At 26.4% G+C, this 27,193-nt stretch overlaps 4 protein-coding genes across 4 annotated transcripts in view; 2 read left to right on the top strand and 2 right to left on the bottom strand.

Moving 5' to 3' along the window:
- Window positions 1-5,415, bottom strand: part of LOC113561264 (formin-like protein) — a 33,203-nt gene extending 27,788 nt beyond the window's left edge. The window contains exon 1 of the mRNA XM_026967582.1: window positions 5,164-5,415. Coding sequence (XP_026823383.1) covers window positions 5,164-5,415 — 252 coding nt within the window. The remainder of the gene's footprint in view (window positions 1-5,163) is intronic.
- A 6,521-nt stretch (window positions 5,416-11,936) lies between these two features.
- On the top strand, window positions 11,937-12,871 carry LOC113559117 (translationally-controlled tumor protein homolog). The gene is made up of 2 exons (XM_026964726.1): window positions 11,937-12,409; window positions 12,531-12,871. The coding sequence occupies exons 1-2, from the start codon at window positions 12,056-12,058 to the stop codon at window positions 12,696-12,698; spliced, it is 522 nt and encodes a 173-aa protein (XP_026820527.1). The 5' UTR covers window positions 11,937-12,055; the 3' UTR covers window positions 12,699-12,871.
- A 1,762-nt stretch (window positions 12,872-14,633) lies between these two features.
- On the bottom strand, window positions 14,634-16,177 carry LOC113548869 (NADH dehydrogenase [ubiquinone] 1 beta subcomplex subunit 9). The gene is made up of 3 exons (XM_026949956.1): window positions 15,941-16,177; window positions 15,366-15,508; window positions 14,634-14,959 (listed from the first exon to the last, which is right to left on the bottom strand). The coding sequence occupies exons 1-3, from the start codon at window positions 16,036-16,038 to the stop codon at window positions 14,766-14,768; spliced, it is 435 nt and encodes a 144-aa protein (XP_026805757.1). The 5' UTR covers window positions 16,039-16,177; the 3' UTR covers window positions 14,634-14,765.
- Window positions 16,178-17,460: 1,283 nt separating this feature from the next.
- Window positions 17,461-23,240, top strand: LOC113560609 (exportin-2). Its single transcript, XM_026966592.1, has 21 exons — window positions 17,461-17,700; window positions 17,776-17,860; window positions 17,941-18,092; window positions 18,712-18,913; window positions 18,984-19,141; window positions 19,234-19,326; window positions 19,395-19,487; window positions 19,549-19,716; window positions 19,807-19,936; window positions 20,070-20,233; window positions 20,503-20,689; window positions 20,787-20,988; window positions 21,089-21,192; window positions 21,278-21,434; window positions 21,534-21,625; window positions 21,690-21,898; window positions 21,953-22,050; window positions 22,110-22,277; window positions 22,356-22,502; window positions 22,710-22,870; window positions 22,927-23,240. The coding sequence occupies exons 2-21, from the start codon at window positions 17,776-17,778 to the stop codon at window positions 23,079-23,081; spliced, it is 2,925 nt and encodes a 974-aa protein (XP_026822393.1). The 5' UTR covers window positions 17,461-17,700; the 3' UTR covers window positions 23,082-23,240.
- The last annotated feature ends 3,953 nt before the right edge of the window (window positions 23,241-27,193 follow it).

Below are 27,193 nucleotides of genomic sequence, written 5' to 3'. Positions count from 1 at the left end.
ATATAGACTTAAGAAAACTTTCAGGGTTTTACTGAAATTGTACGTAATTACATTAAATAATTATAAATAAATATTAAGAGATCTTTTAATCATTAACTGTTATCTTTAAAAGTTTTAAATCATCCATGGTTAGGTTAGGTTCTCAGGCAGTAATCACAAAATACAACTCAATATGTACCCGTATTATCTTAATAGTCCAATAATAATATAAGTACCTCAGACTTTTGGATAAACCATCAAGTTTCTAATAACCTGCATATGATACATTTATATTATTTAATATTCAATATTTTATAAATTGGCAACCATTATACCACAAAGTTATTTTGTCGTTTATAAACCACACTTAAGACTAATGTTGACGGGTGAATAGTGTTAATTATTGTATGATAAAAAACCATCAGAAGTTTTAACTGTTTAACTTAAAACTTTAAGAGGACGTCGCACTCGCATGACGTCTTGTCTCCGTCTTATACATGTACGACTTGATAAATTTTCGTTTACCAGTTTCAACAGCGTGCTTTTAATTTTGATATTAGAGTGAATTAACCTATTATCAAACTTTTAGGTAAGAACATAATCAGTGTTCTCTCGTTGGTTTTTTACGATATTTTAATTTTTAAGTGATTTATGGGATCAGCCAAAATACTAATATAAATAAAATCCAGACCTTCCAGAACATCACCCTACGCAAAATAGCAAATACCCCACCGTATGTATCCAATCTAACCATCCATAATGACATGCGCATGAAAACAATCGAAGAAGAATCGGTAATTTATTACAAGCGATTCTTTTTACATCTAGCTAACCACATAAATCCACTAATCAGGAATCTAAACACAGTAACTTTGCCCGAAAAACCTCGTCGTCGTCTGAAAAGGAGATGGTGTAGGGACCTCCTAAACTTATAACTTCCAACGATCTATTCCTCGCTATTCGCCTCACTCTTATTCTCCACTAAGTCATAGATTAACATAATCCGTGCTCATGTCAAGTGTTGCTAATGGGTGACTTCTTACCCCCATACTATCCTGTTGTTTTTTTTCTCTCTGCAAATACGCTTATTGTGCTTTTAATATAGATTGTGTAACTTCTTATAAAAATAAAAAAAGTGAGTTATGAGTGTGAGAAAATTAAATATTTGAAAATGCTCAACATGTAAATCAACGAGACAACACAGATCATATTCTTACCTAAAAGTTTAATAATATTCACTCTAATATTAAAACTAAAAGCACGCTATTAAAACTGGTGAACAAAAATTTACTGTGCCGGACGTGTGTAAAACAGACAACACATGCGGGTGCGACGTGCTCGTCAACGTATTACTCATTTACTCGTTTGTTTCTCTGGCTCATTGATAACATGGCAATTTTTCCAACTTTATATTGTTAGCTTTAGTATTTTAGTGAATTAATCTATTATAAAATTTAAGGTTAGATAACATTACATTATTAGAACATTATATATATTTGTACGTTGGCCTTCTTATGATATTTAAATTTATATGCAAGTTATTAGTATAAAAAATATACAATTAAAAAATGATCATATCTTGATTAAAATTTTAAATATCGTAAAAAACTAACATAAAAACAGATCTAGCTTTATTATAGACCAATTCACTCTATTACTAATGTCAACAACACAAGGTTGATTCTACCAAACTCAATTTACTTTGTTGCGTGTGGGTTAAAATTAAAAAAAAACAAATATTGTGCCGACATCCTCTTAAAGGGATATCTTAAGGCTTCATTTTTAAGGAAGACTACCTACATGATACATATGCCTACTAGTGTGGTTATGAATGTAGTAAATTATAATTAGTGTGCATGAATACCCATAACATTTAAATTCCACATGTCACAACTGCGCGTCGTGCGTGAGAACGCTTTTTTTTCGCTCAATGCATACCAATACTATTGGTCCATCATACCAAATTACCAGTTGATCAATATTTATCGAATTAAACTTCCAACTAAAAATAGATTTTTATTTAACTTATTTCTTTTTTTAAATTGTTTAACTTAATACATCACTATAGTAGTATAGTCATTAGTCTATAACAAATATTAATTATTTTGTAATTTTAAATTATTCTTAAAAAAGTAGGTAATAATTTTAACAAAAGAAAATATCGGTATAAAGTAAAGTTGTTGACAAATTTCAATCTGTTTTTTAAACTAATATGGATAAAAAAAAGGTTTTAATGTAAAATAACACTAAGCCAAATAAGAACCATTTTTGGAAATTTTAATAGTTTTCTAGAAAATAAGTAATTTTACAAATTTTCAATTTTAAGTAGAGATTTAAGTCATTTTTAATTATAATTTTTATGTACTTGTGACATACATATAAAATAAAATATCATAAAAAAGTTAACATACAAACATATAGATAATGTCAAGGACACAAATTTTCTATGATGCGTACTGAGAGCAAACAAATAAGAGCGTTAACCATGGTAATTTTAATGATAAAAACTCAAAAATATTTTATTGATCCTAAACTTTACATTTTGATCATTTACTTATTTGAATATTTAATAGGTGTAGTATAATGGTTAACAGTGGCCATTTTTATCTCAATATTGATTGAATAATTTTAAATTCAAAGAATATGAACATAAAAATATAATACAAGGTTAATTAAAGTTAATCATAATATGCAAGGCTCCGAAAGCAGAACCATATGTTTTCTAGATATATTTAGAACAATCCTAAACATCATTATTCAGTTAATGCTATTTGCAAGTGTTTAAATAGTTGTTTCTACGGAAAATTGGAAATATATAAAGATATTTGATTACCTAAGCTTTAGAATGTAGTGATTTACCATTTCTATCATAACTTTAAAAATAATATGAATAATAATAGATACAATACTAACTTTCACTGCGACCTAACTGTATTCTATTCTCGCTTGTTTTTGAAATTTAAGAATACTACTTGAATACTTAGTTAAATTAGTTTAAAATAGTTTTTATATCCAATATAGAAGAATAATGTCACTTTACAATATAACATTATTATACAAATTAAGTATCTGATCTTATAGCAAATCCACAAAAAAAAGTTTAATGCATAGTAAATATTCTCTTTAATGTGTCAGTAAACAATAGTTTAATAATTATTTACTATAATATTCAAATAATAAAGATAAAATTTAAAAAAATATCATCATTTTATACCTAACAATTGGGTTATAAACATTAAACATAATATGTGACAACTCATCTTTTTTCAATTTATCAAAAAAACATGTAAATTTTACTATAGTTTAGAATTTGTTAAATTATAATCATGAAACCAAAATAAAAATTCCAGTCTAACACCACTGGTGTATAATGTTATATAATTATATATTTATAAAAGAATATTTTAATGAGATACATACTATAATCTTCTAATGTTAAGCAATTTATAATGGTTAAACAATTATAAATAGGTAGACACAAGTCACCAAACTTTAACAAATTACACTAGAAAAAGTATTGAGTCATTTCATTTTAAATTCTTGCATAATAGTCAAATAATATACCTAATAATTTAAATTAAAATAACTTATGGTTTTAAACATAGGCGTGCGCAGCCACGCAGGTATTTGACACAGGTAATGCACTAATTCACTTTTTAAGGATATTTTTCATATCATTACCAGGGCCATCCCAAGAAGCACAGCACTAATATTTCGGTCCTAATCTAACCTATGATTTTAAAAATATAGTTATATTTTATATTTGTATTAAATAACTAGTAGTATCACTGGTATCTATACTGAGTAATGTTAACAAATATTTAGTTACTAAATATAAAACAAATATTATCCTCATTTTAAACTCCAACACCTCCAACAATATTATTATAAACAATGAACTTTATAATATTATTATAATTTTTTAAGTTTATATCAGCAATTACTTAGATTTATCTAAATTTATTCCATTCTATATAATATTTAGGTACCAAAAAGTAATATTAAAAAGTAATAGCAATAGACTGCTTAGGCACCTATGAGGTTATAAATTATTACATTATTGTTATTATTATTAAACTAAATTGTGAGAATATTCTAGTACACTAATAATTAATGTACATAATAGCAGTTTTTTATACAACAAAAGGTAAAACGATTAGGTACCCTATATATTTTTAGAAACAAAAATTAGTAGGCAAGTACTTTAGTAAGTATACTTAATGAATAATATCTATAATAGAATAGATATATGCAGAAATTCAATTATTATAAAGGCGCTTAGTATATTTTAGGAAATAATTGCATAGATGAACATGTATTATAACATCAATAACTTATATTCTTATAAACCAAAACATTTTAACCAATATGAAAATATTGATAATACTCAACCAATAAACAAAAATATAATAATATTTACTAAAATTTTTTTTTTAGGTAATTTAAAAGTACTTTTAATGAATTATAATTGTATAATTTATGTATAATAAATTTATAAAATACAAATAATAACATTAATAATAAGAATAATAATGTATACAGTAGATAATATATTATAATTATATGTATTTATGAAACCAAAATATGTATTTTCCTAATATGATTTATTTATTAATATTAAATTATATGTTATGTCCATATGAGTTTCTAATGAAACAAATTATATTTTATAAATAAAAAAATAAAAATTTTAATTATCTTGATTACAATTTATGATAACAGCCATTTTTGAATTTTGAAATTCAAAAGATCTTTGATTTGGTGGTAAAATTACTTTATACCGACTAAATGATCTTTCGGCTTCCACTGATGTTATTGGACAGTACATAATTAATTATTAAAAAATCGTAAATGAAAAAATTGTCAAAATATGTAGGAAAAATGGAATTATTGAGAAATATGTAAAAATATGTAAAATAAAATATAGTTAATTTCATTGGAAATCCCTTAAAACGAATTTATCTCTCACTTTAATTAATTTATCAAGTCACAATAAAAATATGTATTTACATATAAATCCGAGCCCTAATTATATGTTTTGTTTTTATTATAGTAACTAACTGGGCATATTTATGTTTATTAAAATATTTATCAAGAATTAATTAATCAACTGTCATAAAACTAGTAATAATTAGGTACCATAATATTTATATTTTATATATATATAAAAAAAAAATAACATACCAAGACTTTAGTGAACCGTCTTTCCAACTCACTCTTGTCTGGCATTGGTATTTTAGTCCGAATACTCGCTCGCAGATTATGAGTCCTTGGCAATTCTACAGGTAAATGAAGTTGATGCTGTGGAGTCGAAATCGGCGAGCTATATTCAGGCTTACGGGTTTGTATGTTACCCATTTTCACGTCATCCAATTTTGATTGTGGCACAAAAAACTTTAAACAACATAAAACTCTCACCTCATCACCATTCTGCATTTAAAATCGATTTGATGATATTTATTGAATAATTACAACTAAAAACATCAACTTAAATGCAACAGGTGCAAGTCCGAACATATGGACAGCCACGTACATGAGAAAATCGAAAATCACATAATAATATTTACACAGAACATAGCATTATTGACATGATATTAATAAGGGTGTTGTAATTTTACTTAAATAACAAAAAAAAAAAAAAAAATAAACAAAAAAAACAGAAATTCGAATTTTTTATCAGACGGACGGAGAACAACAGTATCGCTCATCCACTCGCGAGTGCTGACTACTGAGAGACTAAAAAGTAAAAACACTAAAAACGATTGACAACAATAATATTATGTAGCGTAGCGGCCAACGGCGGCAAACTCAACACTCCATAGTCGACAGTAGTAAATCCAAAGGACGAAACGAGATGGCAGTTTCTGATCAATGCAGTGTTGCCTGATCGTCGTCATATTACAAAACTCTCGGAAACAACATCGATGTATAAAATATATTCGAATGGATACTCTTTAGTTTTTAAAATGATAAAATAAATAAGTGTAAAATTGTAAATACTAAATATATGTAACATTAAACATAATGAATATTGTTTGTTAACGTTATACGTATAAGTGTACAATATACATTTGTAACTTGCAAGTATTTGTGTTTGTAACGAATACGAACTAAGTATTATAGTATTATATTTACGAACAGACGTATAGTTATTTTATTATTTATTATCTATATGGCTATTCATTGGCGGAAATAGGGGTAGGGGGTCTTGAGGAGGCTTAGCCCACCAAGCCCCCTCAAACATTCTTGCAAACATAAAAATGTTTATATTATAAATTTTTTTGTATTTTACATAATATTTTATACGAAAATGAAAATTATAAGTTAGAACACTGTCTTATAGTGATTTGTTTTATCGTCTATCGAATATAACAAAATATATAGAATTATATTAATTTGGAAATACAATATACAGTGATTCTTTTATCATAAAACACTCATTATTTCAAAAAGTATTCATATTTTTGAAAACATTTTTTTACATAATTTCAAGTTGTTGAAAAAACAACGTTTTTATTAAAAAATTATATTTTAACTAGTTTTTATCCTAATATTTTTTAAGTTATTTACTTTTTTGAATGACAACATAGAGTTTTAATTTCAATTTTCATAATCCAAAGCAGAATAATTTTCTGAATATTTTGATACATAAAAATCGAATAGGGCGAGTAGTTAATGAGTTATACGTATTTAAAGTTTAGACAAGCGGAGTAGGGGACCAACATTTTGCGGGATAACTCCGTACCACTCCACTCCACGCATATAAATTTTAAATACTTATAACTCATGACCTACTCACCCTAAATTCGATTTTTATATATCAAAATACTCAGAACATTATCCTGCTTTGAAATGTGAAAATAAAACTCTATCATGTCATTCAAAAAAGTAAAAATTTAAAAAAAATATAAGGATAAAAAATATTTAAAAACTTCAAACTATGTAAAAAAATATTTTCAAAAACATGAATACTTTTTGAAATAATGAGTGTTTTATGATAAAAGAATCACCGAGTATAATAATTTTTCACAGTTAAAAATTTTTTTATTTTTTGCTAGATTTTAATTTAGAGTGGTAGATTACTAAAACTGGAGAACGGGTTTTGTTATTTGGGGTCTAGTTAGATTCACTTAGTCTAGGAGAAGTAATGTGAAAATTTTCAGAATTTTATCTTCAATCGTTAACTCACTACAAAGCTATAAAGCTGAAAAACATAAAAAAAACTCCCAATAAAATGTGTTTTCATTTTTTTTTTTTTTTGAGGCTCTGTAGTGAATTAATTATAAAATATAAAGTTCTGAAAATCTTCATTGCACTTCTCCTAGCCAATGTGAATCTAACAAGACCCCAAACAACAAAATTCGCTCTATTGTTTTAGAGATCTATCTCACTAAATAAAAATGAAAATAAAATCCATTATACATACATATTGCATACAATTAATACACTTCTAACGGTTTTGGTTTATGAGAAAAACCATAGCCCCCCCAACTTTTTCAATGGATTTCCGCCTATGTGGCTATATGGTTATATATTTAGATATTGTTTACTATTATAAATAATATAATATTGTAAGGATGTAAGGTGAATTATCACATCAAATATTTTTTTATACCTATTTAGTATTTGATGTATTATATTTTCCTGTAGTAACTAGTATAGCCGTATAGGTATATCATATCATTTATAAAACATAATCACTTATAAAACTTATAATAAAGCATACGAGAAGGTCTAGATAATATTCTTACTTTTAAGTCGGTAATAGGTACATTTATTCTAATATTTAAGGTAACAACATAAAACGGATTCGGCTAATTGAAAATTTGCTATATTGTATATGTAGGTATGTAACACGAAGATATTATGCAAATACCAGTGTGGCCTCCTCTTAAACTTAAAAGGCTGTACACAAGAACAAGAATAAGAGATTATACCTACATTTTTTTTTATTTACCTATTGCTATTTTCAATTTTAATAACTATCGTCTATCGTCTTTAATATGTATAGAGTCTAAATTATAGACGGACATTAAACATAACATGTTTTGATAAATGATAAGCATAATATTTGCAAGGTTCAAAACTTCCAATGGTGGTTTTGAATAAAACCCGTTTTACTTTTTTCTTAGTTCCAGTAGAGCGACTTTTAAGCAACTTTGTACTTAATGTTTATCAACATTTAGGCGCGAACGCAGGGGGGATTTAGGTGTTTAAATCCCTCTGAATTATCAGGAACAAAAATTAAATTACCTGACCTACAATTGAATAGTATAGTATTTATGATGAACATTTTTCAAACCCCCCCCCCCTCCCCCCGAAATGTTTTCCTGCGTTCGCGCTTGTCAACATATATCAATAAATATTTGTACAAATATTACAAACTATAATCAATTATTTTCTACAAAAAATCTTTAATATTAAAAATATCACAACATTTTTTTCTGTCACTTTAGAATAAACTCACTGTGAAATGTATTCAAATGTTTCAGTTTATAGTTTATACGTACAATATTTAATTTTTATACTGCAGGATGATTATCTTTCCTCCAAGAAATATATAATATGATTAATATGTTGCTTACTTACTTAGATCATTTTGAAGTCATTAAATCAATTTTTTTTTATTTTTAGTAAGTACCTATATACTTTCTTAATATCATCATTTATTTTTAATTTCATATCCCAAAGCAGAATATTCTTTTTAGAATTTTGATATGTGCAAATAAAATTTCGACCGGGCACCTATCTATAACAATTATAACTATGAGTATTATTAGTGTTATACAACGATTTTTATACTACCTGCCTATTATATATTTATATTAAAACAAAATATTAAATACTATAAGTAACTAATATTATTATTTTATTATTATTATTATTATTAATTTTTACCGAGGTTTTTCATTGTCTTGTCTCCTATTATCCTTGTTGTTTTTTCCTGTCGATTTTTTTTCCTTAACTTTTTATCCGGTTACACATAAATACAATTTATTTATTTTTTGTTATTTTAAATTTTATCAAATAAAAATAAAAAATTACAATTTGAATTTTGAACACCTTAGCATTTAGTATAAACTCATTTGTATCTTTTTTACATAGGTTAGGTTTAATATTCTAATTTTTAATAAAACAGTATATTAAATTTACTATAAAATTATGCAGCATATCTATTGAATGTTTGAATGATCATGCGGCATATAACATATATTATTATTTATTTAATTGTGATACATTATTAAATTTATAATCAATTTGTTAAAGTGTAGCCAGTGTATAGGTAGATAATATAATATATAAATTCCATATATATTAAAATATATTGTTTTGGGAAATAACCACTTTATTTTACATCCATTATTTTATTTTATTTTATTTTTAATTAACCTCGTGTATAGAATAATTTTATCGGTGATACTCGTTTGCGCACATTACACAATTTTTTATCTGTAAACTGACAACTCGTTTACGTACGACAAAAAATGTGAAAACCCGCTAATATACATTTTGACCTGTAAAATGACGACTAGTTTGCGTACTCAATTTAGACTTATATTGTAACTTAGTACCTAGTGCAAGATAGTAGATACGATTTATCATTTATGTATAAGATACACGTACTAATTGAATTGAGTATAATCAAGTTACAAGCCGGTGATAATTCGGTTATGTTTTGAGTTATTATATAATTATATACCATATTATAGGCTATTAGTTATTACTATTATGCTTATGGTATAGTTGAACGTGTGATGTTAACGATACTATATACACTATATAGACGGTCCTAAGCCTGTAAAAGGGAGAAGGAAAATATCTTTTGAGTTTTGGTAGACTTTTGCAGTTTTGGTATAGTTTATGTTCGCAAACGAGTTCTACGTACGGGGGTCATTTATCGCAGGTATAATAAATGTCGTGTGCGCGATTGAGTTGTGCATTTGTACGCAAACGAGTCGCAAAAAAGATTAAATGTACGCAAACGGGTGTCGTCCAATTTTATTTTAGTGAAATATTATGAGATTTTAACCGTTTACCGTTACATACGTACTCTGAACGAACAACAATTATTAGTGACAAAAAATAGTTGTGAGTATTACAAGTTTAAAGTTTACAACCATTGTTATTAAATTTTAAAACCAGTATAAATAGAATTTAGGACGTATTAAATTAATTTAATAGAAGATAAAAAATTAATACAGGATAAATAAAAAAAAGGAGCAAAAGACAATAAAATATTTTTTTAAGCCAAGTCTAAAGATATGAGAGCTGAATAATAAATTAATAAATTATAGGAAGTCATATCATTCTTCCACAATGCAGTTGAGGAGGGTTACTGTGAAAGAGCCCTAAGTTAAAAGAAAGTTACGGTAACAAATTATGACTCATTCACAGCATGGACTACAAAACAGCTATGGTTTCATGAGTATATGTTAGGGAAAATTAGTTTGAAGACAACTGACAAGGCATTATTAAATGCAGAGAGATTTTAACTTTATATATATCTCCTAAAAACGTAAAAAATACTGTTCAATATACGTATTATAGCCAATAGATATGTAGTTCAGTGGCGTAGCCTGGATTTTTCCTCTGGGGAGGGGGGAAAATACTAAAAAACACATAATTAACAATTAACAATTCATTTTTATATAAAGTTGTTACAGCTGATAAGGGGAGGGGGTATGGCTCACTGCCCACCCCCAATGATGGCTACGCCACTGCGGCCCAACATAGACAAACAGAACAAGTATATATAAAGTATAAGTACCTACGCACTTAAATGAATAATTTTTGCATCTAGTAGGTTTACCAACACTCCGTGTAAACCAAACTATTATAATTTATAGCAGGGGTATCCAACCCAAATGATCTTGTGGGAAAATTTGGAAATACAATGTATTTAATATATATTTAATACATAAATACAAATACAATTTTTTTTGTAAATATTTGATAAATCGCGGGCCGCGGGTTGCCCATCCCTGATTTATAGTTTGATATTAAATAGGTATTCGGAAAAAAAGCCCCTAACAACATATATAGGAAAAAAAAGTCGCGTACCAACTAAATACATTATTCGTTATTTTATTATGATTTCCATAATTAAATATAATCATTACATTTATCTATGTATAATTGTCATTTGTATATAATATAAAACTATTTTAAGGTAAAAATTTAAAATAATTAAAAAAAACTGAAATACATTTTTTAAGCCCAATGTGTTTATACCCACCCATTTAAATTATTTATGACATTTCTCACAGTTAAACCGTATAATTATACTTAAAGCTAAGTATTTACAGTATGCATACAGATTTATAAATATAAATAATATTTTAGACTTACATTACCAACGCTACATCGTGTAAAATTTCTAAGAACTAGGAATTATTCAAATTTAAGAGATGTTTTGGTCAACCCTTTAAAAAATAACTCAAAATACGCCATCATGACTATGAAGAAAATTTAAAAGTTAAACCATACCATAAGTGGCTATTGAATTAAAAATTCCCATTTCTTGGTAATTTTTTACGAAAATATCAGAACTTAAAATTCGGTTAGTAGCGTAGAGTAAAATAAATGTATTAGGTATAATTTTAACCATATCATATTATATAGGTACTCATATAGTCATAATATATAGGTAATTTAAATAATGAATATATTCAGCTTCCGAGTAACTCAATGTGTTATCAATGTTATTGAATGTATAGAACATGACACGATGAGTTCAATGAAATTCAGTAAATTCCTACTCTTAGCAGGAAAGATGTAGTTAAAAATAAACACATCAATGTCAAAATGTATATTAAACTTTCCCGCCATAAACACGATTACAAAGATTTCATGCAAAACAAAACGATGGTATTATCAAACCTCTTTGCAATCGAACGAAGAAAAAATCGAAAATTTTTCTTGATATCAAAGTGATAAATTCCACGTTATTCCTTTTGATTCGGATTCTTTTGTACTTCGGGTCTTTTGCCCTCTTTCCACTGCCCTGGCCGCGTGTCAGTAACTATCTGTCGTTTTTAATTTTTTACCGTTCATCCCCGGTTGCCTATTTTTAATAATGAAGATCTTCAAAGATATTTTTTCCGGTGACGAGATGTTCTCGGACACTTACAAGTTCAAACTCGTTGACGGCGTCTTGTACGAAGTATACGGAAAGTTGATCACACGGAAATTGGGCGACGTGACGCTTGACGGTGCCAACCCGTCCGCTGAAGAGGCCAGCGAAGACAATGATGAAGCTGTAGAAAGCGGTGTGGACGTTGTGCTCAACCATCGTCTTATGGAGACATACGCATTCCCGGATAAGAAGTCATTCACTCTGTACCTCAAAGAGTACATGAAACGATTAGTGGACAAGATGGTCGAGAATGGTAGCACCGAGGTGGACGTCTTCAAAACTAATATCAACAAAGTAAGTTTAACAGGTCTTTTTATTGTATCTGTGAATATATCTATGCTATATTGATTTTTTATGCAATGTGCTGGGTAGTCATTTTACCTAGAGTTAATATCGTCCTGTTATGTTTATCCAGGTTATGAAAGATCTGCTCACAAGATTTAAAGACCTCCAGTTCTTCACAGGCGAAAATATGGATATTGAAAATGGCATGGTGGCTATGCTTGAATACAGAGACATTGGTGACGACAATGTACCAGTGTTAATGTTGTTCAAACATGGGCTCGATGAAGAAAAATTTTAAACAAATATTATTTGATTCAATGATATTGTCATTTTCAATGTATTTGCTTAAACATTATTCGCTATACCAACTATATTAAGCGATATAAAAATAATTTTTTGAAACAAAATACTGTATTTTTATTTATCCATGCTAAACCAAAAACAATTAAATAAATTTGAAATTTATTATTTTATAATTTAATAACACTGGTTTTGATTTGACGCTTTGGGCCGGGGTAATCATATTAAAAATTAAACAACAACTTAATTAATATGGACAGCACTAAATATATTGTATCAAGTTGAAAAGTATTGAGTAGTGACTAATGTTGTCTTTATGTTTTAATTAAGTTACGACATTGATCAGTGGCGTAAATTGGGTCCAATTTCTAGTGATGCAGTGGCATATTCTTAACTTATAATTATTTCCAACACCAATAATCCAACTTCCTAAGTAAAATCCTTCCCTATAAACTATAATATGTTTCTTTAAATAATAAATATATTTTGAATTATTTTAGCAGTAAAACCTTTGTTCTTATAATATTAATAAAAAAAACAGTCAAAAATTTTTTTTATTTATTTTTAGTTGAGACAACGTCCTCCTTCCACAAATCCCGAATCAAATTCATCAATCGCATGGTCCAAATTAATCTTTTTTTCGAGCTGCAGAGTAGTTAAACTATTAAGCTTTTCTTGTCCTATAGTCGTTCTTAGGTAAGTTTTTAGACAAGAAAAAGATCTTTTGCAGCCTGCTGTATTAGTAGGTATTGTTTGGAATATTTTTAATTTCTCTGTAATTAATGGAAACCTTTTTGAATATCATTTTGTTTTATGTATTCTATTTTTGATTCTAATTTGTTTATTGCCATGTTTTTGATTTTACTATTTTAGAATATAGATAGAATAATAATTAAATCGATAATACCTAATACGTACATGAAAATTACAATTTTGTACCTGTTTATATATTATTTTATATTTCAATGATTTCTGGTGGTGCAAGTGCTGCATTTGCACCACCCAGTTTACGCCACTGACTTTAATAGTTCTTTTAGAATTACTAAACTCATTTGTTATGAATAATAATCAAATTTATCATTTTTTAATTTGAAATATGTTACATATGTAATTAATTTTCAAACTTGGCAGTTTATTTTGATAAAAAATGGAAAATAGTAGGTATTGACTAGAAAGTATATTAACAAATATGAATATTTTTGATACCTCACTTTGACAGTAAGCAATTACTAAGTACAGAAAATTGACACTGACTATAGAGGACTGATAATAAAATAACTATAATACTCTAGAAAATTATTTCAAAAAGATGAAAATATTTTAGAAAGTAATGAGTATTAATAAGAAATAAGTTTTTGGTTTATTTACTTGACACTTTGACAGAAGTTTAAATTATGACATAATGAACTTAAAATATATAATTAATATCTCAGTAGTTTTTGAATTCACTATTAAAATACTTTTTCATTTTTATCATTCAATTTAACATTATATTATAGATGCATTTATTGAAATATATTTCTAATTTAGTAGTTAAGAATATTTTATTCTATATGTTTCATGATAAAATTAAAGAAAAATACTCTTTTTAAATTTAAACATTTAAATAATCTATATTGAATAGGTATTGAATAATATATATATAAAATATTGGGTGACCCGTTCATTTATAATATTATATAAATTATATCATATACTACATTGCAAATTGTGATTATACCATTGTTCCAATTTAAATGTTGGCCATCAGTCTGTAGGCTTACCAATAACTTTGAAATATGAATAATGATACTATTTGATACAACATAAAATGACTCATCAATATTTTTATTAATTAATAAAATGTGGTTAAATGTTTTTATTCTCAAGGTACTTTTTAAGAAATTACTTGTTGCCTATAAATATAGTTATAATTTAAAAATGAAAATTATGATTTAATTCAGAAATCTAAATTTATTCATTATTTATTTTACATACATGATACATCATATTATTTTATGATAACAATCGCTAATAAGCAATAATCAATAAAAAATCCACTACAATCCACAAAAAGAAAATCCATTTAATGTTCGTCGTGTGGAATGAATGGCTTTCCCCAGCGTTTTTCCCATAATGCTATGTATTCTTTTTTGCGTTCTTCTCTTTTAGCAAAGTACTTTGGATACTGTGCTTTTTCTAATGGATGCCAAGAATCCAAAACCCAGTCGGGAGGGAAACAATCTCGGTCAAATGCTGTTCCGCCAGGTGAAGATGGAACTAAAAATAAATGTATATACATACATAATAATATTAGTATAACATAGTAAAAAGAATAAAAAAAAGTTAAATAATTTACATTTAATTTTTTTTTTTTTAATATTATTAATATTTAATTATTTTAATTTTTAATGATCTATGAAAGTCGCCGCTACAAAAATCTTGAATTGTACTTTATAAAAATTGATCAGCCCTCCCCGAAAAAAATCTTGGGTATGCTACTGATTTACACTAAAATCTTATGACCTTATGTTATCCTAAAATACCTTTCATTTTATTTTAACAATATAAATCATTTTCATATCAGCGGTAAAGACAAAATTATTATACCTCCTATCTAAGATAATAGAATGTAATTGTTACAATTTTTTAATCAACTTTTATGTAGCTATGTACTTTTACTTACACTGATGAGGAGAATAATGTTGATTAGCCCATAGCTCATGTTGACCTTTTTTCAGCAATTCTTGTGCAGTTGGTACATCTATTACATTTTTGTTGTCATCAAAACGTTTTCTTAAGCGGACAATATTAATTCGCATCAATGGTCTAGAAAAATAAAGTAAATAATTAAATAAATAGTATATATTATGGTTACTTATTAACACATTTCTGGGAATAATAAATCACGATAATTGTAACCACACTTCGTATTTATTTAATAATTTGAAAGTCAACTTCAGCTGTGACCTTTATAATTAAATAAAACAATTTATACAATTTAAATCTATTTAGTGAAATATTTTATACTAAAAAAAATTTCGAATACACACAAATGGTTAAAATAATCCAAGGTTACATACTAAATATGTTAAATGTATATTAAAACTAAATACAAATTTTTTTTTTTCATTAATTTTGTTTGTATTACAATGTAATATTTTTCTTAAGAGTAATAATGATATTTATAATACTAATTTTAAAATTAATAATATTATTATTGGTATTATATTATTTGATCGCAATAATTAAGTGTTTTACCTGTAATGATACCAATCCTCGATGGTTCTGCATGCTTTTTTATAAAGTGAACATACTTGTCTTTTATGAGTAATTATCTCATACGGTATATAAGACATGGTAAGGTAAAATGTAATCCCCTTACTATATTATATACGAATATAACAAATTGCGAAAACTCCAATAGATAACTCTCAGTACCTATTAAATATTCCGAAATTCTTATTCCGAAATCTGAAAAATTTTCATTCTTATCAGCGTTATCATAGAGCAATAGGAGGCACTTCTCATCTCGTATTATAAAAATACAATAGTATATATATATATATATATATATATATATATAATATAATATGATATATATTTAAAATATAACATATTATGTTTACAACGATAACAAAACATATGATTTTCTTCTAGGTGACGGGGTATTACCATAAGTTCGGATAGATATTAAAACACATTAACCATTAACACATTACATTCTGAATATAATATTTTTTGATTCTTCAATAAGTTTTGAGATTTTGAAAATTCAGTCATTTAAGTGACACTAAGTAATGTGTGAATGCCCCCAAAAATTGTAATAGGTGAGACATGTTCAGATACTGGGATTGAAGATTTTCAATTTTATAATATCGCTTTTTGAAATACAATTTTAAATAATACTGTATATTTTGAAAAAAAATGGTGATGGAATTATAGTATTATACTATTATGGTAACAAATGTTTGTGGTAGATACCAATATAGAATTAAGACATAATTATATGAATTATAGACATATTTTTAACCCAGTGATTTAAAAACAGATTGGCGTCACCGTCATTACATGAACAAATGAACTATCATGAATTTATTATAATTATTAAAACAATAAGACTATTTCAGTGTTCTCTAGTGTTAATCATTTTAGATGTCTTGTGTCCATTTAAAACCAAGTTAAAGTTACAAATCAATGATTTAAGTCGAGGAGTAAGTTCATTAGTAAATACCTAACTAAAATAAAATAAATTATGGGCTTTTTCCCTAATTCATTTTCGGTAGTATATTAAAGATTTAAGAAAACATTTAAAGATAATTATCCACACGATAATAGGTGCAATATATGTTTTGCCATTAGATTGTATTGCTTGATTTCTTGGTTGGTCTCAAGTGTGTTGATTGAATCACAGAATAAAATCTATGATTGAATATTTGAGTGTCGCTAACTCGCTTCTATATTGTTTTGTGATTAAAGCATTGGATATTTGCCATATTTGGATGTTGAGATAGCTGCTTGAAAAGTAGTTTATTCAAATTTCAAAGATGAAAGAAAAGATCTAATCTATTCTGTGGTTTAATTTTAATATTATAATACTAAAATAGCACTAAATTATATTATTCATGAGCTCATGGCTAAATCTTACGAAGTATAAAAACAATATAATATATTTAGCCATGATATTATCAATATTTGAAAATAATTAATGTGGTAAACCTGATAGATAAACAGTTTTAGTTAATAAAATTGATAATGTTTTGTTTGGTCTTTCCCTAGCCGCCTAGCCGAAGTTTCGTTATTTTCGAAGGAACGGTTAGGTAACATCCTAACGTGATATTTTTGTTTTTAGTATTTTAATAAATATACACTAACATTTATTTCCGGTATTCCTCTTAAGATATTATTGAAGTACCTACATATTTTTTTGGATAATTTTTTCATCTAAACTAGTAACAAGTATAGCTTACTGTAATTAATATATACATTTTATTTCTTCACTTATTTAAACGTTTTCTACGGTTAGTTTGAGATTATTTATACACAATAATTATTTAATATGTATTGTAAAATAAATATTTATATCTTTTCCATAGATGGAAATTTCAACTAGTAATATTAATAATTTGGTGAAATGCCTCCAAGCCACATTAAGTCCTGATCCAAGTGAACGTAAACAAGGTAAGAATAATTACCAGTGTTAATTTGTAAACATGTGAAACATATATTATAAATGAATACCTGTTATGTTTATTTTGTAGCTGAAAATTTCTTACTTTCAATTGAATGTAATAAGAATTATCCATTATTATTACTTCACATTATCAGTGCGCCAAATGATGTAAATGTCGATTTGGTTAAAAAAATTGGATCGGTTACATTTAAGAACTACATAAAACGAAATTGGCATATTGTAAGTATATTAGTTAATAATTATTATACAATAATAAAATGTTAAAAATTACAATAATTTTTTTTCCAATTTTTATAGTAAACTTCGTCTAGGTAATTGGTAAACTATATTTCTTATCTGCTATTAAAAATGTCTCTTCAACTTAATTGAATATTCTCGAATCAAATATATTTAAATTCATTGATTATAGTTCTTCTGAGAACCCTTACACACATTATGATCTTAAAACTAAGGAATTCATATTTTGTCGACTATAAATCATTATGAAATCTTTCAAATTCAGATATGAATATCTAATAAGCTGTTACAATGCTTACTAGACAACCTCTATTATCTATCAATAGTTGTTAATAGTTTCAAAGCATAATTTATATTTTGATTATTTTTAAAACAAATAAAATATTGTTTTATTGTGTATCAAATTGATTGATTAATAATACCATTACTTGGTCAATAATTAAAATAATACTTTAATTTTAAAGTGTTATGTTGAGTGTTATTATAAGCTATTACTAGCAAAACAAAAAAAAAAAAGTTAAATTTATATTGATAAATCACGAAAGAATGACATGTACTGCATTACTTTACTCTAATTTATCAAAAATATAATATTTTTTAGGATGAAGACACACTTCAAAACAAAATACATCAAGAAGATCGCATATTAATAAAAGAACAGATTGTGACTGTTATGTTGAGTGCTCCAGATGCAGTTCAAAAGCAATTAAGTGACGCTATTTCACTTATAGGCAAACATGATTTTCCAGATCAATGGCCAAATTTATTGACAACAATTATTGAGAACTTCGCTGCATTTGCTAGTATGAGATTCACAATTTTGATGTATTATCGTTATTATATTATAAAATGTAATATTATTCCATGTAATAGATGCACCAACTAGTGATCTAACACCTATCAATGGAGCGTTAGAGACTGCTCATTCATTGTTTAGAAAATATAGATATGAGCTTAAGTCTCAAAAGCTATGGACTGAAATAAAATTTGTATTAGACACTTTGGCTAAACCTCTAACTGAATTATTTGTTGTAAGTTTGTAAAATTCCCTAAATTAAAGTTATTTTTTATTATATGAAACAAAATGTACATTTTTAAGTTACTAATAACAATTTATTTTCAGCTTACTATGAATTTATGTGAAGTTTCAAAAGATCCTAAAGTTTATAATGTTATACTTGTACTGACTAAAATATTTTATTCATTAAACTATCAAGTAAATAATCATTGTAATTTTTATATACTAATAATTAAAAAGTTGTAATTTATTTTAATATTAAATAGGATCTTCCAGAATTTTTTGAAGATAATATGCAAATTTGGATTAGCAATTTCCAGAAATTGTTAGAATTAGAAATTAAAGAATTGGAAACTGAGGTAATTTTTTACACTAAAAATATGTAAAATTGTATATCTATATATCTGTTTGTTTTTAAAGAGTGATGATGAAACTGGTGTGTTGCATCAAATTCAATCACAAATTTGTGAAAATATATCATTATATGCACAAAAATATGAAGAAGAATTTTCATCTTATATGCGATCATTAGTTACAATTATTTGGAAATTATTGATCAAGGCTGGATCACAACCAAAATACGACACAGTAAATAATAATCATTTAGTTTTTAATTAATAATTTTTATTTAACCTAAACTATAAGTATTTATTTAAAAGAATGTTATAATTTATTTAGCTCGTTATAAATGCCTTGCAATTTTTGTCAACGACTGTTATTAAACCACAGTATCGTGACCTTTTTGATGATCCATCAGTTTTTTCTGCTATTTGTGAAAAAGTTGCTATTCCTAACATGCAATTTAAAGGTATGCAAAATGTTATATTCATTTTATTATTTTTGATGGAATAAAAGTATCAGAAACAATAACTGTTAACATTATTAAACGTATACAGTTTTATCTACCTATATTTTATTAATTAGTCTATGCTTAACTTTAGCATCAGACGAAGAATTATTTGAAGACAACCCAGAAGAATATATTCGTAGAGACATTGAAGGTTCTGATGTGGATACAAGAAGAAGAGCAGCATGTGATCTAGTTAAGGCACTTTCAAAGGAGTTTGAACAAGTTACTATGTCTTCATTTGGTTTATATGTGAAAGTATGATTATTTAGTACTATTTAATTTATAAAACAACATACACACATGCAAATATACAGTCTAGTCACAATAACTTGAATCTCAATAACTCGAAAAACTTTGCAACTCAAATTTGTTTTAAATCCCCTAGAAATATAAATTTGAGTTACATATCTCGAATAATACATATCTTGAAGCAAATTTTTATCTCCCTTCAGCTTCAAGTTATCGCAACTAGACTGTATATATATTTATTTATATAAACTAACGTTTTTTAATTTTAATTTTAGTCAATGTTGGAGCAATATGCAGCTAATGAACAAAATTGGCGTAGTAAAGATGCTGCATTATTTTTGGTAACAACGCTAGCATCAAAGGGAAGTACTCAACGTCATGGTACTACTAAAATTAGTGAACTTGTTAATTTAGAAGAATTTACCACTATGCATGTATTACCTGAACTAGCAAAACCAAATAGTGAGTACACAGTGCCTTAATTTATATAAATATTTATACAAATTACTCAATTATTTACAAGTATGTTAATAAATGTATCAATGTTTAATGTATTTAGTTAATGGAATGCCTGTTATGAAAGCTGATGCAATTAAATATATTGTGACTTTCCGTAGTGTATTACCTCCTCAAGTTATTGTTAGTACATTACCAGCACTTACAAAGCTTTTAGAAGCTGAGAGTGTAGTTGTTAGGATTTATGCTGCAGCTGCTATTGATAAAATTTTACTTTTGAAACGACCAGACTCAAAAACACCAGTGTTAGTATATTTTTCATTAATAATTTAAGTTAATTATTATAAAAAATAAATTAATAGTTTAGAATATAAAAATCTATTGTTATGTTTATTTGATCTTTAGGGTTGATGCAGCTACATTATCTCCATTTGCAGAACAACTAATTAAATCCCTCTTTGGAATTTTAACAAAACCTGGTTCAGAAGAAAATAGCCATACAATGAAAGGTAAAATTAATAACATTTTTTATTAATTATTTATTCCTATTTTATAATTATATTGTTCAATGTATATTTGTTTATATATTAATAGCTATAATGAGAACATTTTTTACATTAAAACAACAAATAATTCCTCTTTTGGCTGAACTCTTACCTGTCCTGACTGACAAACTTACTATTGTTGCTCGTAATCCTAGTCAGCCAGAATTCAATCATTTTCTTTTTGAAACTATTTCATTTTGTGTAAAGTAAGTTTAATTTCAAATTAGATTACAGCATTCGTAAATTTATAATTTTATTTAAATGTGTATAGAACAATATTTATACTATTTTGTTTTTTTTTTTAGATTAGTCTGCACTGTAACACCCGAAGGAGTTGGTTCATTTGAAGGAGTATTATTTCCTATATTTCAAATTATTTTGCAGCAAGATATCTTGGGTATGATTAGCCAGTTTTGTTATTTTATCGTATACCCTAACATTGGTTTTATAATAATTTATAGAATTTATGCCATATACGTTCCAATTGTTGGCTCAGCTACTTGAATTCCACAGTCCTGGCAATGTGGGTGACACCTATACAATATTATATCCATTTTTATTGACACCAATGCTTTGGGAAAAAACCAGTAATATTCATCCTTTAGTTAGACTCTTAAGATCATATGTGCGTAAAACTTCTCCAGAAAATTTTGAAAAATCTTTGAATATTGTAAGTTTTTAAAATTTTATCTGTAGAAAATTATTAATTTATAAAAAAATTTAGAATGGACTTTTAGGCGTGTTTCAAAAACTTATTGCATCAAAATCACAAGATCAAGAAGGATTCAGATTACTGAAAACGATAATAGAGCATTGTCCTATGTTAGTTAACAAATCAATATTTATAAATTTGATTTAATTATGAACTCAATTAATTTCAGGGAAGTACTACAATCTCAGATGAAAAATATATTTGTACTCTTGTTCCAACGACTAACTTCATCTAAAACTACTAAATTTATACGTGAACTCATTGTTTTTATATTCTTCTGTGTTATAAAATATGGTGCATCATTTATGGTGGATCTCATAGATTCAATTCAAAATGGGTTGGTATTTTTTGTAAATGTTATCTTTAATAAAAATTTTGAGTAATTATTGGTTGAATAAACTTTATTATATTTTAGTATGTTTGGTATGCTGCTAGAGAAAATTATGTTACCAGATGTTCAAAAAGTAACTGGAAATATTAATAAAAAAATTACTGCAGTTGGCATCATAAAGGTACTTACAGACACTCAAAAGCTAATTGACGGACCTTATGCACAATTTTGGTATGTTTTTTTTTTTTTTTACAAAATACGGTATAATAAGTATGTTATTTTAGTAGTGCACTTATTAATATCTATACTAAATTAAAATATTTTGTTTTATGTCATCTATTAAAATAATTTACTAGTTCAATTAGGTATGTAAGGAAATAATTTTTAAAAACCATGTTATTTAAGTAATAATTAAAATAACTAAAAACAATGTTACAGGGCTCTTCTTCTTCAATCTGTTGTTTGCTTGTTTGAACTTCCAGAAGATGAAACTGTTTATTTAGAAGATAAATTATTACAAGATGATAATGATAATTCTTATGAAGCCGGTTACTCGCAACTTGCTTTTGCAAGTGAAACTGAATATGATCCTTTAGAAGGTATGTAACAAATAATATATTATGATAACTAACTATTAATGTATTGTGTATTTTAGGAGTTGAAGCAAAAATGTTCCTAGGTCAATCATTAACCAAACTCATGAACCAATTACCTGGACGAGTTTCTGTACTAATGAGTCAAGGAATTACTGAAGAGCGGCGTGCACAAATTCAAAACTATCTAATTAGTCTCAATGTGCAAATTATGTGAATTGTATGTGTCACTGTCTCATTCATCAGAGATCCCAACATTATTATATTAATGAGTTTTGTATCTTGTGTGTATCTGAAAAATAATTTATTTTTCTTGAATTTTAAATAATTATTTTGTTTAACAGCCACGAACACAAAATATCTTTTTTCAATCCTGTTACAGTATAATAATAAATAACATTTTTTTTTTTTTAGTTAATGATTAAATTACATTTTAAAATGTGTATATTTTTTATCTTGTTTACAAAATTGTTAGAATAAAATATGTTCATATTACTGTAGTTTATAAGTACTTATTGTAAGAAATTAGCAATTAATTATAAATGATAAGACCACATGGGAAATGGAATCTCAAACAAAACTAAATAAGAGTATTAATAATAACCACAAATATATGAAAAACATTTTAATAGAGAGTAGTGTATCCCCCTTCCAAAAAACTGTATGACATTTCTGCATGATATTATTTACTCCTATTACATACTCTCTTGAAAATGTACAACCCTCTTCGGGGACAGTAGGTCTGAAATAAACACTGGTGTAGGATATAATATATATTCTACTTTTAGATAAACTGATATAATAGTGACAAAGTAATTTAGTGTTATCTTAGGACCATGAACACTATAGAGGATACCAAACTGTTTGTATAGAAGTGGTCTGGAATTATCTGATCTGCCAGAAAGCACGTTGTTCTGTAGTTATGTTGTATTTTATATGTAAAGCTAAAGAAAATTATTGGTTTTTCTTTTAGTATTATAATCTAAATATTGAAAAGTATGAATAATTATTATAAAAGTTAAAGAATGCTGGTTTATGCCCTCGATTGAATAAATTTATTTTTAAACAAATAATGTTTTACCCTAAAATGATCCATGGGTGGCTTCGGCCTCCACACCCCCTATCGATTATACCTTATATGTACCAAACAAACATTTATTTAATTTTAAAGTATCTAGTGAATCTGATTTTCAATAAACAATCTTTTTTGTCCAATATATTATAACCAGCACTAATTATTTTCCTTTATAATATAAAATCAACGAATAATACAATTTTTATTATATCCATACATTGTATATAATATTATAAATATAAAATATAATTATATATAAATGTATAACATGGTTTAATATTATAGGTATAGCCAGTATGGAAAAACTAAAAAGAATTACTAATTAAAAATAAACTATATTAAATATAATTTTCTTGATTTTTTTGCAAACCTGTCAATTATATATTCATTTTTTCACTTTTTAGTTCTCTTTCTATATATAAAGACAAAATATTATTAAATCTACTCTGTACCATAGATACTGGTGCATAACCAAATCTTAATGCAGTGCATTGATGACTTCATATGTTGCCAATGAGATTGATATGTTTATTGAAACTTGAATTAGTTTGTAAAGGTTCGAACATTTACAGATTACATGCGCACATGAGAACTTGCAGCAAATAATTCTCACTAAGAAAATGTTTAAACACTATCATCTATGCTATTAAACTTTTATATTAAGCTCCTAAAACATCATAACTCATAAGACATCAATACATAAATACATCACTATTAAAAGACCTTTTTATTGACCAAATTGTTGTGGGATTTATTCAGGTAGATACTTAAAATTTAATTCATAAAAACCAAATTGTAAAATAAAATTACCTATAAATTAAATATTGACAAGCCGATAGCTTATGATGTTGAGGTCTCGTTTCCAAAATTCAAATGCGTTATAATTATAAATAGGTAACATACTAACATCACAAACCCAAATACCCAATATTGTACCTGTATAATATGTAAATTATATATATAAAGTACGTCCATCATCCATGGTATTAGTGTATTACCAGTACAATAATACTACAAACTTATTAAACTTATTTTTATAAACGCAAAATTACACTTTTAACAATATTTTTAGCTCAAAATAAGCTGGTGGTGCTAAGCGCCTAAGCACCCTCTGGCACCCCCGTGGACTGCATGTGCGACAATGGCGATATTATTGTTTTAAAACATACTTTTGAATTGTATGCATTTATAATTTATATACCTAGTATATATATAAGTAGGTAGGTTGTATCTCAATAATTTAATGTAATGTATAGGTACGTATATTGTATATAATCGATGAATTGTCGCATTGAACATAGGTTAGGTTAGAAGTTAGAATACAATAAGTGGAATGCTCGACGCGTATTGTAATTATTATAGCCCTAGCTAGCATGTTAAAATGAGATGACTTAATGACGAATACATTAGGAGTATCTATTTCTGTTTAACACGCGATGGAAATGTATTATGTATTATTATCGATAGGTATGTGCCAAACTGCCAAGTAATATCTAATTGTATTTACTATTTATGCGACTTGATAGCTAACTCATAATTGAATTACGATACATTTATTTATAATATATATATATTGATTAATTAGTAATTAAATTTTATTTGAGTTCAGAAATTAAACTGCCAGCTTCATAGACAACTAGTTTATATATATTTAGCAATATAAGTAGGTATATTTGTATTGGTATTTTATTTAAAATAATATTAATTTAATTGAAAAATTTTTTTTTTTATTTAGCTCTAAAACAGGTGTCCTAATAAATAATTATAATAAAAGGGTATAAAGTGGTAATGCTCTGCTATACGCCTATACATTTGGTGACAAGTAGGTCACTTTTATAGGTGTGTTGAATTTGAATTTAAATCTAATTTTAAAGATATAATTCGTTTTAAACAGAAAACTATTCTAAACGGAGACAGTATATTATATACTTTCAGTGGCGCAGCTACGGGGGGGGAGGGGTGTGCAAAGGAGGTGCTTGCCCCTCCAGCCTCCCCTGAAAATTAACTTTTAAACAATATTTGGTAATTTAAAATAACTGTATATTAAATTTGTATAAGAAGTTGCATAGAATTGTTCTATATTGTATCATTATATTATATTATATTGTATTATCTTATTATTTTCATTTACTGAAATTAATTACTAATTACTACCTATATGGCTATATACTTGTGTATTTGACGTTATATAATCCATGATTATTATGAACAATTTTGAAATTTTGCCCCCCCCCCCCAAACTAAAATTCCTAGCTATGCCACTTTATACGTTTATAAAAATATTGTAAATATACATTTTTTTATATTTTTAATGAATAAATTAACAACTTATTAAGAAATTATTAGTTTAATTTTCAAGGATTTTGACCTATTTATTAATTTTTGCTATTAAAAAACACTAATAAAGCACGCAAATATAATTGTCTATAAAGAGCTCAAAATGAATTACAATTATTTGAAAATTATACCATTTATAGAAAAAATGATGATAATATAAATACTTAGTAAACATTTTAAATTTTACGGCTATTCGTTTTTAAATTTTAAGAAAATAAAAAATCAATTTTTTTGAAAACGTTTCAAACGAAAAAAAGTTTCAAATTTACCTGAAATAAAAATATGTGTAAATTAAATGTTTTAAGTAAATTAATAGATACATACAAATATACAATATTTCTGGCAATATTAAACTTGACCTGCTTTTGTTAATGTTTTTGTAAAATAAGAACTAATATAATAACTACTTGGAGTCTTTTTATAACAATTCAATGAATATTTTTTTTTCAAAACTATTTTATTGTAATACTTTATAAAACGTTAATATTTCTTGTTTCTTGATATAGTAATTATTTTATTGGCATTTAATAAAAAAATGTATTCAAGGTAACTATAAGATAAGAATAACACTGTTAGGTAATTTTCCACACCACCTTTATTATTAAACGACGTACAATAACATTGTCCGTATTGTTTAATAACTTTATGAGGTATTACACGAGGCGCGTTTTTTTATTGTGGTGTCCCCAGTAGGTCTAATCCACATCGTAAGCGAGAACGCATCATATGCAGGGGCGTATTTAGGTAAAGGCTACGGGTTCCGTTGCCCAGAGTGGCAAATTTTTAAAGATTTAGAAGGGCGGAAAATTTTTATTTCGTACTTTACATACTAAGTACTGACGTGGTTACGTCAATCATTAATATTTTTCACAACAAATGTGTGTCATAGAGGCATAGAATACTATAGTATTTATATA

The sequence above is a fragment of the Rhopalosiphum maidis genome, chromosome 1, assembly GCF_003676215.2.
Source record: "Rhopalosiphum maidis isolate BTI-1 chromosome 1, ASM367621v3, whole genome shotgun sequence".
NCBI lineage: Eukaryota > Metazoa > Arthropoda > Insecta > Hemiptera > Aphididae > Rhopalosiphum > Rhopalosiphum maidis.
The sequence above is the reverse complement of the archived record's forward strand: the minus strand, read 5'-3'. Positions and strand labels throughout refer to the sequence as shown.